Source organism: Zootoca vivipara, chromosome 4 (genome assembly GCF_963506605.1).
Source record: "Zootoca vivipara chromosome 4, rZooViv1.1, whole genome shotgun sequence".
In the NCBI taxonomy this organism is placed as follows: Eukaryota; Metazoa; Chordata; class Lepidosauria; order Squamata; family Lacertidae; genus Zootoca; species Zootoca vivipara.
This window is the reverse complement of record NC_083279.1, coordinates 40,559,453-40,574,369: the sequence shown is the minus strand read 5'-3', so window position 1 is coordinate 40,574,369 and position 14,917 is coordinate 40,559,453. Positions and strand designations below refer to the sequence as shown.

At 38.3% G+C, this 14,917-nt stretch overlaps 1 protein-coding gene across 1 annotated transcript in view; it reads right to left on the bottom strand.

Moving 5' to 3' along the window:
• POLA1 (DNA polymerase alpha 1, catalytic subunit) overlaps positions 1-14,917 on the bottom strand; it is a 191,022-nt gene that overhangs the window by 103,776 nt on the left and 72,329 nt on the right. The window contains exons 29-34 of the mRNA XM_035116609.2: positions 14,291-14,496; positions 12,589-12,721; positions 11,269-11,400; positions 10,940-11,114; positions 6,671-6,852; positions 5,358-5,489 (exon numbers count right to left, since the gene is read on the bottom strand). Of these exons, the coding sequence (XP_034972500.2) occupies positions 5,358-5,489; positions 6,671-6,852; positions 10,940-11,114; positions 11,269-11,400; positions 12,589-12,721; positions 14,291-14,496 (960 nt within the window). The remainder of the gene's footprint in view (positions 1-5,357; positions 5,490-6,670; positions 6,853-10,939; positions 11,115-11,268; positions 11,401-12,588; positions 12,722-14,290; positions 14,497-14,917) is intronic.

Genomic DNA, 14,917 nt, shown 5'->3' with positions numbered 1-14,917 from the left:
TTTTAACACACTGCCATGCAGGAATCTGTTGAAGCATCCATGACAGGTGGCTGTTAGGCACTACACTACACCAGTTCCCAATGATACACCATGAAGTCTAGAAGCTGAGAGTTAACACTGCACAACACATACCTGAATTGGTGGGCAGAAGCAGTCATATCAAGGCTTTGTGAGATCTTATCTAAGAGAAAAAACTGGAACATGGAAGGAGGCTATCTTTAAGTATAATACATTCAAAATATGGGAAATAGCAAGGTGTATCAGTGTCTAGTTTTTGGAAATATGAAGACATTGGTCATCAGTTCCTTTTATGGAAAGCAGAAGTCATGTGAAATATATAACTTTATGATGAATGAATTCAATCTGTGCCAGCTGAAAGATTAATCTGAGATCAGGCTTTGAGGAAAATTCAGCGAGTTCTTTACAATCCTTTGCATGCAACTCAAGTAACCTTGCATCACAACAGGAACAACCGCACCATGGAGCCTAGAGATGCATGTTATGCCAGGTGCACCCCTATTTAACAATGTACAACGTGGGCTACACTAAACATATAAACCCATGATACTATTGCATTCACTTCCACATTCCGCTTCAAAATATAGTAGTACACTCAAAGCTCATATGAATTTCCTATATCACCTTAAGAAAAGCTTCTTTATGTTCCCTTTCCCCACTTTCTTTCGTAGCTATTTTCTGACCTCCCATTTTGTTGCTGACAATCACTATTCAGCGACAGGTCACCCTACGTTACAACTGATAGAAATACGAACTTTTATTTAGAAACATTGCATTATAGTCAATCAACCCAAAAAACTCAACCTCATTTCAATTTAATGGGCTGTATTAAGGGCTTTCCATGTTCACTCAAACTCCCAAATGCCAGAAAACCATAGCTGTTAAGGGGCATGAGCTAAACAGATGCATTCTTTCAGCAGTACTGATATAGGATCCTAACCTGTGGTTAGTTCCAATGTCACCACTACCTTGGAGCTGGATGCCTGACAGTGACAGAGGGGGGGGGGGTGAACCGAAGTCCCAGACCTGTCTGTTTACTGGAACAAACACATGGGAGTCTCTATGCATCTGAAGAAATCATGCTGAAGCTTACATTTGAGGTTACAAGTACCTGACCAGCAACCCACACAAAACTAGACTTCAAAAGGACCTGAGATCACCCATTCAGCTTCATGACTGAGAGGGGATCTGAATCTTGGTATCCCAGGTCTAGTCGAACACTCTGTCACACTGGCTCCCTTTATCAATTCTATCTAGTGTATGTTTTGGAAAGGCGTTTGTCTGTCTGTTCTGTATGGATTCAAACATATCTCTATATATCATCACCAAAGCCGACACAAAGGTTCTTGAGATGGGGTGAATACATTGTCTGGTAAAAACAGCATAGCTGTGTGACAATGCACACAAACACTACAAAACAAGGTGGGTATTTGTAGTCAATCTCAAGAGCAAGTACTTTATGCTACAGATTGAATACTTTTTATTAACAAAAATGATGTTTTTCTTAAAGGATTAATCTCTCAAGGAGCGGTAAGGCGATTTGAGAAGTTATACATTAGCCTTTGTACTTTTCCAACTGTTATGGACTGAACTTGGTGGCTATATTTAATTTTTTAAAAGAAATTAATGCCTAAATAACATATCCATTTTTAAATGGGGACCATATGCCACTCTGTCATGAGATTCAGTTATAGAAGCTATAAAGTGTACATGCCGGATACAGATCACCCACTTACAGCCACGCACTTCATAACAAACTCCTCTAAAACCATACATATTTCATTGAAAGCTCAGGGTAACACTTCAAAAATGAACCAGCTAAACAAACTTCCAGTAGCACTTGACAGAGCTACACCTATTCTTCCCATTTCCAAAGCAGTACAGAATTAATTACCAGTTCTATGGATCTATTGTAAGTATAATAGACTAAAGAGCTATCACAGACACATTTATTGTAAAAGCACAATCCCAAGAGTGTCTAGTAGAGGGCCAAAACGATTAACACAAATGCTTTGTCAGATCAAAGATAAAACCTGCACCACCCAATTGAGGGATGAATTAGAACAGTGGGTTATCTTTCAAATTAACCAGGGCAGTTAGTGAGGAAAATTTCATGAAAGTGTAATTCTTAGCCTTTGTGAATCCACACAGCAGGCATTCTGCCAGCTGACAAGATGATGAAATTTTCATGCTTAAAAAAGCCTTCTTCGTTCCCCAATTTAGATTAGCTAGTATTTCTTTCTTTTTTCTATTTGTTCTTCTGCAGAAATTGTTTAAAACCTAGATCAATCTTTCAAAAGAATAATGCAACCAAAAGAAAGAATAAAATCTTAGGATGTCATCCCTTTTTTAAAAAAAAAGCTTAATATGTGTACAGATTAAAAAATGAAAAGTTAAAATTATTTGGAATGGTGGGGGGGATATTTAAGGAATTTATTACTGGAGAAGCCAAATAGTAAAAAAAAAAGGGGGGGGGAGAATAGTAAGACTTGCTATTGTTTAAGTAGAATATGTTTGCTAAAACAATGAAAATGTTACTAGATCACAGATAATTTTCCAAGCAAATACAATCTTGCAGTTTTCAATCAACACCATGGTATGGCTCAACTTTTTTATACCTACCACCCACTAATGCATCTTTCTTGATGGTAAAATTTCCTTACTGCCCACCAGTGCTCGATGGAAGGAGGATTCAGCTTGTGCCGTAGAACCCCCTACCGCCCACCTAGGATCCTGAAACGCCCACTAGTGGGCAATAGGGACCAGGTTGACAACCCCTGCCCTAATGCCTTGGCTTTTAGTAAGTACTTCAAAATAGCAAGTATGAGTGAACAATATGAACTGCATTGTCCAACTAAATCAAATCAAATAATCATACAGTCAAGGAGGAACTAAACAGGACAGCTGGGGTGAGGTGAGGTGGAGATGTCACACTCCTTTGAGTGTGCAACCTGAGATACAGGAACAGAGTGTTTTAATCACCTAGCTCTAGGAGGTGCCAAACTTTGGTCTCCACAGAACCCCTACGTGGTACTGATACTATGAACACTATGAAGAAGTAAAGAACTATCACCAAGCAGTTTCAAAGAATCAAAGCACTTCAAATATATGCACAACTTTTACAAAGGTCCAATACAGATAACTCCCCTCAACCTTGCTGCTATATGTGGTAGAGGAGAGAGACTGTGCCTTCCTACCCCACCTAAGCACATAAGCTATACCAGCTGCTTACATGTGGGCATGGCATTTGAATATGACATGCATGTAAAAACAAAACAGAACCCAACGTATGGATGCCTGAACATTACAAACAATATAGGGCTAACTATATGATCTGGGCTTTTGTGCATTCATTTTATTAAAATGTTACATTCACAGGTACACAAATACTTGTCTCAAAGTTGGGGAAATAATGCAAAGTGGGTAAGAACATAAAATATCATATAAGCCTGAGCAAAATTATTAATGTATTGTGCAGCTGTGTCAACACACACTGAAACAATATCTAAAATATATCAAGATTCTAACAAATATTTTTCAATGGAACTTTGTTCTCACCATTAGTTTCAACCACTCCAGTATCTTTTACCAAAAAAAGAAAAAAATGTTTCCTAACAAACATATGAATGAAACCAGTAATAAGAAATTCAGCAAGCCAAGTCCCAAACCTACTGCTGGAGCTACTGTGCAGTTGCACAATATTTGCAAGAGTTGTAACTCAGGAATACACATTTTTAAAGAGTGCTGCTGGTAATAGTATTTCTGCACTCCACATTTCCATGCTTCTTCTTTTCCAGAGATAGAACATGGGGAGGCAGCTGAAATGTGAAGCTGTCTCTAATGCCCAGTTCCTCTGCAGTAGTCACCCTCTCTCTCCATTTTCATACTGCTGCTCCAAAAAGATACGGAGTTGGTATAGATAGCCACTATTTGCACCCAGGAGTTTTCCATCAGCAAAAAGTAATTGGTTGGTCCTCTTTCACCCTACCAGCATTTCAATCTGTGTTAGAGAGACTAAATCAGAAGTTACCTGGAACCCTAGTGAAACTGTCAACAAGGATGCTTGTAAGCTTCTATGAGAGAAGAGAAAGGTCAAAATCTTCACACAGCAGCTAGGAATAAGAGCTGAGATGGAAGAAGGGTGTATGTGTGGATAATCCAACAAAGTGCAACCAATATTTAACCAAAGGTCTCAATGTGTGTTGAACCAAACTTGCTTTCAGTGGAGTAATTTGCAAAAATCTTTTCAAATTATCATGTTGACATACAAATAATAAGGCCATTAAAATGTGTGGAGCTCTGACACCGTGGGGTAGCATCTAATACAGTGGTACCTTGGTTTACAACCATCCTCCGTTCCGGAGGCCCGTTTGTAAACCAAAACAGGTTGTAACCCAAGGCACGCTTTCGCCAATGGGGCCTCCAAAAAAATATTTCTTCGTAATTCCCCCCCAAAATGGGTTGTAATCCAAAAAAAGGTTGCAAACTAGGACACGCACTTCCAGGTTTGACGTGTTTGTAATCCAAAACGTATGCAAACCAAGATACCACTGTATACAAATTGTTGCCTCATTCTTAAAAATAATATGAACAAACATTTCTAAAAGTTAGGAAATGTCCTAATTTAAAACACTTTATCACAATTTGGTGTTCTCACTGGATTTATATTGTTCATTAAATACAAACCAGATTCCGCTGCTTAAAATAATAGTTGGTTTTCATGATTAAACTTTAGTACTAATCACGGAAAGAACAAAGGCCTGTGAAATCAGTTTAGAGCCATTCATGTGAGTAGTCCTCAGAAAACCCTATTCCTAATTATATGATTTTGAGTTGCTTAAATGTGAAATACTTACCTTCAAAAGAAGCAATCCGAATTCAAAAGAAGCAATCTGAATTTACAGCTCTCACAGAAATACACATTAGAATGCCTACACAGTGCAAACACTGAAGTTAAAGGATTCCTTTCCCCAACCCTTCTGAATTAGTACAAACACAGTCCGATAACAAGGCCAAGCAAATTCTCTCATATGATTTGCAAATGTTTGGATCTAAAAAAATTGGTATATACAACCGTATCCAAAGGAAGTTGCTTAAGCAATTACCTGGTTCAGATATGAGAAACCGGTTTAAGAAACCAAAATATCTTCAACTCAAGTAAGAAACATGAGAAGAAGGAAGAGGTGAGAGTATGTCAGCACACAGGTAATTCCTGGTTCAGTAAACCATGGTTTTATAGGATCAAGAAGTTGGTGTCTGAACTGGGCCAGGATCAGGACAGGAAGGGGTGTTGCTCATATGAGGGACCAAATATAAACTTAAAGAACACAGTTACTCACACTGTAGTACTTTTTAATATGGCTTCTTATATCCAGGTTTAGCTTGTTGTTAATTTGCATTATGTACATTAGAGGAGATTCACGACAGTCTTTTTGGCTACACTGTCGCAAGCTGGCTTCGATCATCAGGCCCTACAGATTTAAAAGACCAAAAATCAGTATGAACAACAGCTTTGCAAAAGGTCCTGTGCAAGTGTAGAGTTCAAAGACAGACATTCTAAGGCAAAGTGGTATTCTTGTCCTAGTATTCTTGTTGTGGTTCTGACTGCACGGTCAGGATCTTACATGCCGCAGCAGAATTAATGTCTCACTGGAAGATTTACAACCTTTTTTAGCCGAACAGAATTTTCAGTCTGTCTCACAGATAAAAGCAAACTAATAAATTTCTCATTATAGAGAAATGCACTGAAGAGCAGTCAAGTTTCATACCTCCACCCCCCTTTCTATTACTGCTTAAAAATCTGTACTTCTGTGATCCAAGCAACCACTCCCGCACTAACAACATTAAGCAATTCCAGGTGGAAGAGATTGCAGAGCTTGACATCCGCTCTTCTTACACTTAGCCCATCTGTAAGTTGTCAAGCCCCCATGCAATTAACTATCTTATTTACAGCTGTAATGAAACAAAGTCAAGGATTTACCAAGTATTACTGATCTGTGCCTGCCTTTTCCTCTCGCTTGCTTCCAAGAACTGCTTTGTTTTGATTCAAGGAACACAGAACATCTGCTGTTTGTCCAAATTAACTTAAAATAATTACTTTTAATTTAGATACAGAATTTATTTGCTTTAACTCTCAAGGTTTTCACTTCTCCACAGCCTGCTAATTTGCCAATAACTAGTACATGCATAACATTGCAATAGAGTTAAATAGTTGGCTCTGATTCAAGTTCTGATCCAAGGTCACAGATAGATTTTTTGGCAGCACTCCTTGACAGGAATGTACCCGATGACTTTTTATGTCTGATGCACGAAGACAGCAGGAAAGATAACACAGAAGAAACTTCTATATAAAAGGGAAGAGGGATGTAAAAATACAAAACAGAAACTTCAAAAAAAAAATGTTCTCTTCCAATTAGCTTGATTTAGGGTAACCAAATGACACTGAATAGGCCTTATTAAGTAAGCAGTTCTAAGATGCTACATATGTGTAACACTTTGAAAAAGCACATGAGAATAGTATGGAAAACTGGATCTGACATTAACATACAATTGCCCCTTATGGAAACTTAGAAAAATAATTGGCTCATTTCCTTCTTTTACAATCTCCTATACAGAGAATTTGTTCTCAAAATATAAATATCAGAATACTAACCGAACCATCAAAGACATTGTCATAAATGTTCTCTGTCCCACATTTTGGGCAAGCAAACTTGAATCTTTCACAGTCTTTATATTTCTCTTCATCAGTGAGCTGAACTGGCCCTCCAAACAAAACATCATTCTCCTCATCTTTATGATAATGGTGAGAGACTCTGAACTGTGAGGGATCCAGACCTGGTAATAAGAAATATAAATTCAAAGTCCGAAGAAAGCAATTCATCTAAGTTGATACAGCTTCAAATAGGAATTACAAACTGTAAAATCCAAAGGAAGACTGAATCCTAAGGAAAAGGTGCTTTAAAAAAAGAGAAAAGAATACGTTTTCCCATTTTAAACTTAAGATGAAGAGCTGAGTAACATGAAGAAATTACTTATCTTTTCACCCAAAATTGCTTTATAAATAAAACAAGCACAATGCATTATCTACCATGGGGAGTATGCAATAGAACATTTTGTTTACGAAGATGCTACTCCTAGAGAACAGCTTTATTGCTATTTTCTTAAGTTACACAGAGAATATTTGAATAAAATTGTGCATCTTTATTAGGAAAGTCTTTAAACCAGAATGGCATCATTAAAATGAAAGGGAGAATATAAAAACTCCATTAAAAGAAACCCGGTTGTACTGCTATTACCCACTCCTTCAAGACTGTACACAACTGCCAACTCAAGACTTCAATGCAGTGGTCGATTTCATTTTGGCTCAGTGGTTAACAGCATGTAGGTTTCAATCTAATGCAGTTGTTAAAATTCAGCAGCAGTATTTAAAAAGTGAGAACTGAAGACAAAAAAGCACTTTTGCTTACCAGAACACAGAAAGTTTGGGAAATATGAACAACAATTTATTATTGTACTAATGTGTTTTGTATTTAGAGATGTATTTTAAACAGCCAGTCAGGATCAAAGATAAAGGTAACTAATTTAACAGACAAGGATACAGAATAAGAATTTGGTTGAGTGTCATTATAGTTGTTAAGCAATAGGTACGTCACCTTCAGGAGCGACCAAAAAAAAAAGTATTGCAAGAATGCTCACGTCATGACAGCTTGCTTACTTATTTTATTTAAAACTTCCATTTGTAATAGGAAGAGAGTTGAATTTATCATTACTAATGAAGAATTAAAAGGAATGCCTTTTGCAGCATAAGGAATATTAACACTGACACAGGGCACTCTCTTGACCGACAGGGAATTTATTTTAGCTTAATTTGGATAGGGATTAAAGAGTTTCGACAAAATTAATTCTAGTTTGAATTTTAAAAATGTAAGATTGGTGAAACAATATTTCAACAACCTGCTCCTTAAAAAAGGAGTGTTCAGTGCTCTACTACTACTACTACTACTTCATACATTCACTATGACCTCAAGCCACATACTACCTTCGTTAGAGCAGTCCAAAGGTACCACTATCACTTCTGATACTATTCTGGTTGATGGATTGAAGTCTGAAACGGATGCCCATTTCAGCTACTTAATGTTTTAGAAAGTCATTATCATAAAAATATTTTATAACTGGGATGCCTGACAAACAGCATTTTCAGCAATTGAAAATAAATTCTGATTATCTCCCTAAGAGAGCAAGCTTACAAAAAGAGTTTATTTGTAACGTAGAGGTACTAAAGGAAAACTTACTGAATACCATTTTCTATCGTAATATTTTGCATCATGTTAGAATTTATTAGAAATTGGGAACTCTTAAAATATATTTAAGTAGTAATATTGAATAGAATTCCCCCCTTCATGCTGTAGCATGGATAACCTTACTGAATAATATCAGAAAATATATATATTGGAATTGGAGATATAAAAACAATGCCATCTGTCTTCGTTTATGAGAAGTTGAGATACAGTTTGTGTGAATCAGAGCTCTACTGATGTCATTGGAGCTCAGCAATAGGAATTTGCACCAACCTTCATTTTAGCATTAATAATTATTTTGTCTGGAAACAACATAACCAACTGTGGTCCTGATTCAAGCCCACAGCAAACCAAGCAAATAAAGAGGTATAATTTTAAGGACACCGAAGTAAATACCTAGATTAATAATATTGTATTTTGTTCCACAGACAATTACTTTGGTTCAAGTAATCCACTTTCAGCATTAAGTTACAGAAATAAAAATAAAACAAAACTAACGATGAGTAAATTTCATGGAAGCAATACATCTTACCATCAGAGTCCTTAAAAAAAAAAGGAAAGAGAAACCCCAAGACTTGTTTGAATGGATCTCTCTTGCTTAACCTGTCAAAATTAATTATGAATTATTTTTTTCATATACAGGCTTTTAATTCACTTAGGATTCCCCAAATTAAGTAGCGAGGTAGAAGAATCTTAGATCTCAAACTCATCTTTTACTTTAAAAGCCATTACGTTCTATTAACAGCAGGAATAGTCTAACAAGCTTTCATATGATCATGCCTTGGGGAAAAGTGTAAAAAATTAAATTTCAGTTAATAAGTAATAATAATACTCAGGTTAAATGTAATTTTTATGTTTAAAGGAAATATTTTGTAAAGAGTAAAGTTTCCATTTGCAGGGTGATTATTTCAAAATTAGTTATTTTAATAAACAAGCTAATACAAAAAAACACTCTTCCCCAGTCTTACATGAGAGCTATGCAAGTTTAAAAGTTAATCACCCTGCAGCATAACTCATTAAAGCTTTTGAAAAATAAAAGGGAAATAGTGTCTAGTGCTGCCACCTAGAGGCTTCCTACCTGAATCTCTTTTTGAAAAACAGTTGTATAGTACTTTATAGCCCTGTTTGGTTAACAGTTAGACCACAAAGATTTAACTCTGCAAGCATTTTTCACTAACAATAGTTTCGCCCCACTATATTAAATGGGGCTTACTTCTGAGTAGACATCATAGGATTACACTGTAGATTATATTTACTTGGCTAAAAATGGAAGGTCAATAAAGTTAGGCCGTGGATTACAGTCGTACTGAGCCATACAAAACAATGAAACAAAACATGTTAAGGCTATGCCAGGGATCGTTTGTGTTTTCTCTGCTCACGGGTGGGGAAGAGCAAAGCAGGCAAGATCAGTGAGCTTACAGTAAATCATTAATTACGATTTACAATGATGTGCAAACTGTGCCTACGTATTCTTGAAATGCTGAATCCTAATCTTGGTCCGAAGAATTTTCTAACATTATTATTTATAATTGCTATTAATCATTTCCCCCTTTAATTTATGCACTGCCTTTCCTGAGGATGTGTGCGGGTGGGTCGGAATAATGAAAAATTAACACCCTAAAATTTTCTGAACAGAGCTTACCTTGAGAATAAGTAATACCAACAGGCCTTGCTACCACTGCCTATGGGAAGTACAAAGCTGCACTTGGATCAAGACAAAAACAATGTACTATTGTTTTGTATTTTATTTTGTAATTTACTTTTCACTGCCTCGAGCATTATTTGGTGAAAGACAAATTAAGTACAGTAAGCATACAAACAGCCATGCATTGGACCAACACTATCACTAGCAGTTGGAGAGTAAGATAAGGTTAAAGCATATGAAAACATTGATTCAAATAGTAGTAACTCTACTGAAGGTGGTGGTAGCTGTGGACAACAGGGCTTGATTCTAAGTTGGCACAGAAATTGGGTCAGGACTGGTCCAATGCCATAGTCCATCGGCAATGAGACCAGCTGGGGATCCAGTGGGTTTTGGGATAGCCCCACCATGCGAACACTCTGTTTGGGGCTGTCTGCTGGTTGGGATACCACAAGAAGAGGTGGGGGGTTGCCAGTGGCTAGCCAGCTCAGTTGGCAGAGCTGAGGGGCACCTCAGCTCAATATAGCCCCTACAGCGCATCGTACACAGGTTGGATTGCTCTGCCATACACTAATTACTAATAAGTGGTAAACGGGTGGTGCTGTGGTCTAAACCACAGAGCCTAGGGTTTGCCAATCAGAAGGTCGGCGGTTCGAATCCCCGCAACGGGGTGAGCTCCCATTGCTTGGTCCCTGCTCCTGCCCACCTAGCAGTTCGAAAGCACGTCCAAGTGCAAGTAGATAAATAGGTACCGCTCCGGTGGGAAGGAAAACGGCATTTCCGTGCGCTGCTCTGGTTTCGCCAGAAGCGGCTTGGTCATGCTGGCCACATGACCTGGAAGCTGTCTGTGGACAAATGCCGGCCCCCTCGGCCTATAGAGCGAGGTGAGCGCCACAACCACAGAGTCGTCCGCAACTGAACTTAACGGTTAGGAGTCTCTTTACCTTTAATCGCAAAGTAATTACTGAACTGCAATACTAACCTAGCCATCCTGCAATAAGGACAGAATCAATTCCATCTATGGGTTCACAAATACGAGCCACTACTGGATGGATCTGTTGCGACAGATAGTACTGAGTGTCAATAGCAAGATTTGATTGTTTTTTCAGTTGTTCTGGGGCATATGCTCTCTGGCTAGCACTCAGATTTGATCCATCCTATACAAAGAAGAAACAAAAAAGAAATGTTTATTGGTTTTCTTTAGTTACGTATACCTTTCTAAGTTCATATTGGGCACACAAGGTATCGCTAACAGTATTTACCGCACCGATAAGCTTTTTATTAAATCAAAATGAATCTGAACATTTTTACCTGGCAGATAATATATGACACGGTATCTCCAGCTTTCAGCTTTCTACCCTCTTGAGAATTTACCCACAGGGCAACATGGACATGAGGCAGACTTTTTTTGTCTGGGTAGTCCTGGGGATCCTTTGTCAATGCCTATATATACATATCAAAGAAAAGGGATACAGAGGGGGGAAATTGCTGGTGAAACTACTGCAAAATTCATCAGCATTTGAAATAGCATAAATATTAGGTTCTGTATCTATGGCTTTCCATAAACTGGCTTGTAAAATGAGATTATTTATTTTTACCTGGGCATTTCCTTCCCAGTTGCCATCTTGGGCAACAAACCTCATGAAGGATAGCAATGCAGACAGAGATTCAGAATGATGTCAAGAAGCTAAGGAGCAGATCCATCCCTTCTATCTTGGCTCAAATAATGGCTCCCTCACTCAGAAGAGATAAATGATGTCATTGATAAAAAATAAATTGATAGGGAGAATGGGTAAAGTCGGATTCCTTCGGGAAACTTGGAAGGAGAGGAATTAAAGTCAAGTTAAAATATATACTACAGGATAGAAAGGGAATGGCCAAGTCAAAGAGGGTGCTTTTAAAATGGATGGCACAGATTCATGAACGGTCTATCAAGAGCTCTCCATCAGTCATTACAGCAAAACAGAATCTCCATGGTCAGACCAAATAACAAATGTTGGGGACTTACAACAAAGGAGAGTACTGCTTTCAGATCTTGTTTGTAATGTTTAACCAACTTTATACATACCTGTTCCTCTTTCTGTTCAAACATGCCCCTACCTACAGGGGTTGAGAAAAATGCTTGACCTGCTCAGAAATATATTGACCAAAATAAAGGGTGGGAAACCTGTCGTCTTCCAAATGCTGTTAGGACTCCAAATCCCATCAGCCCAAGCCACCATGACCAGCGGTCAGAGATTATGTCAGCTGGAGGGCTACAGGTTCCCTAACTCTTATTTAAACTACTTATGCTTGAAATATGGGTTTATGAAAAGCCACATGCTGAGAAAGGGTGGCATTCCCTACTGTAAGCCTTAGTTCAGTTTGGAGGGGAGCAAAAAGATCTGAGGGAAAGATTTAAGTACAAGTTCTGCATACTCTAGACAAATCTTGCCTTCCTCTCTGATTAAAACTTAGATTTTCTTTTTACTTTCTTTGTTCCTGTAAGAATTTTAAAATGTTTTAAGAAATACTCTCTGCAATTGCTAAAAAATCAGCTACCATGCACACACAAAAATGGACACCAGGAGAGAACGGAACACATTCAAACAAATTCAGGCATAACAGTAAAAAACAACAACAACTATTTACCTTGTTGATTTCAAATTGTTTTACTGGAACGCTGCCATTTGCCACATTTTCTCCAATTTGGATTAACCTCCTCTGAATGTTTTCTACAATTGCATCTCGGGGTTGGTCAGAAAGAATCTGACCAATTATATAGCTGTAAGGAAAGTTTAGGCATGTGAGAAAACACGTTTTTGAGAAATACACAGTATGCACCTGCAGCACACTATGTTCCTCAGAAATTACAGGAAGAGTATTTTCCAATTACTTTTGTGTAGATATAAACAATTTATTCAGGTGGAATACCAGGCTACCACCACAATTTTAAACTAGTTCCATGGGCTGCACACTACCAATCCAAACATTAGTAATAATTAAGCTAACATTTATTTTCCTACTAAGCATTTTCCAAAATGCAAGTGTCAAGTTATTCAAAAGGTTAACCACTATACCACACCACAGATTATCAAGGAGCTAAGCGGGGGTAGGGGCAGGCTCCCCTTATCTTCTATCATGGAGGGAATACTGCTGAAAACATTACCTGGATGGGGGCAGAACTAACAGTCCCTCCTTAATTCCCTACCACTGAGCTTTTCCTCTTGTACCCAAACGTCAGGATGACCTGTGTAAGAAAGCTACCTGCTACTTTTAGTAAGGCAATTTTAATTAAAGGTGCTATGACAGGCATCCCCAAACTGCGGCCCTCCAGATGTTTTGGACTACAATTACCATCTTCCCCGACCACTGGTCCTGTTAGCTAGGGATCATGGGAGTTGTAGGTCAAAACATCTGGAGGGCCGCAGTTTGGGGATGCCTGTGCTATGAGTAGTGTGAACTCAAAATTTAGGGGATTTCTGAATTAAATAACAGTCCCAATTTGGAGGTGCTAAGACAGCAAAACACTATTGCTTTCCTCCTTAGAAAAGGGTGAATTTGATAAAGTGTGACTCCCTCCTGGCCCCTCTAAAACCTTTATTTCATTAACAGTGTGTTATATCCAATTATGTTGCTCGGCTGATGGCAAGGCTTCCATCAGAGGAACGGGGAAGAAAGCCTATTTCAGTAACCTCTGCCCCTGATAAACACAACCCTCCATAGCAGATTTTGAGGAGGAGGAGGAGGAGAGGTGCAGAGGCTACACGGAGATCTGGGAATCGCTGGAAATTGCTTTCCTCCCTATCCTGCCAAAGGAAGCCTTACCATCCACCAAGCACCACCACTGGATGCAAACCAACATTTTTCTATTTAAAAGCAGCTGTGAATTGTAGATAACAGCAAAATCTAAGATGGGGGGGGGAGGTGTGTGCATGCGTGCGCGCGCACACACACACACCACATATTTGCAAACACACAGACACAAACACATCACTTTTCCCAGAGTCTTTTCTGCCTAACAGGAAAAGGCAGGAACAAAACTTAGACCAGGAAAGATGGCAAACACACATTATCTATTCATATTTTGCTAGATTATATTCTGCATTTTCTCAAAGGAAATCAGGACATTGTACCTATGTCCTTTCCCATTTCACTTGACATTAACCACTCCATCATGCTGCTTCTCATTTTACTATGAGGTCAAGCATTTAAACCTTGCTTCTAAATAAGCGTGCTTAAGATCGTAGCCTTTGGGACAGAATTATGATACAGAGTGTTGTCACTTGCTTTGGGTAAACAGTTAGTGGATCTACACAGCAGCCATGGTGAGTGATCTAAGAAAGTAACTTACTTTCCGGTCTCTTTTGCAAGATCACACCAATCTCTTCGCACAATGTCCAGTCCTTTAAGCTCTTGCTTGGTAACGTATTTTCCATCCCCTGTTGGCTCCACGACCAAAGCAGCGTATTTTTTCTTTTTCAGCAATAAAAGAGACTTAAAGACTCCATCAATATCAATCTCCAACAACTTGTACAGCTTGTTCACTTCACTTTTTATCTGAAAATAAATGAAGCAATATATATATATATGAATAAAATCACTTTCTTTACTACAGAGAAAAATACTTTGGAAACTGAGGTAGCACTATATATGTGAGTGCCATTTGCCACAATTTCATAGTGATAGCAAACCTCAGGCTGTACAGAGCTTAAAGTACTCTTAGTCCTATTTACTACAGAATCGTTAAAACAATAACATCTCTCTCTCTCTCTCTCTCACACACACACACACACACACTGCTAATAGTCCCATGTTCCACCACTTCAAGAGTATCTGCCAGTAAGGCTATTAACAGTGACAATGAAAATGTTGTCACAGTGTGCAGCAGTTGGGGGGGGGGAATGAATTCCATACTACTAACCAAGGGATGGAGTTTTGAGAAAGTGCTATGAGCGCCAGTCACCAAAGGTCTACTGTG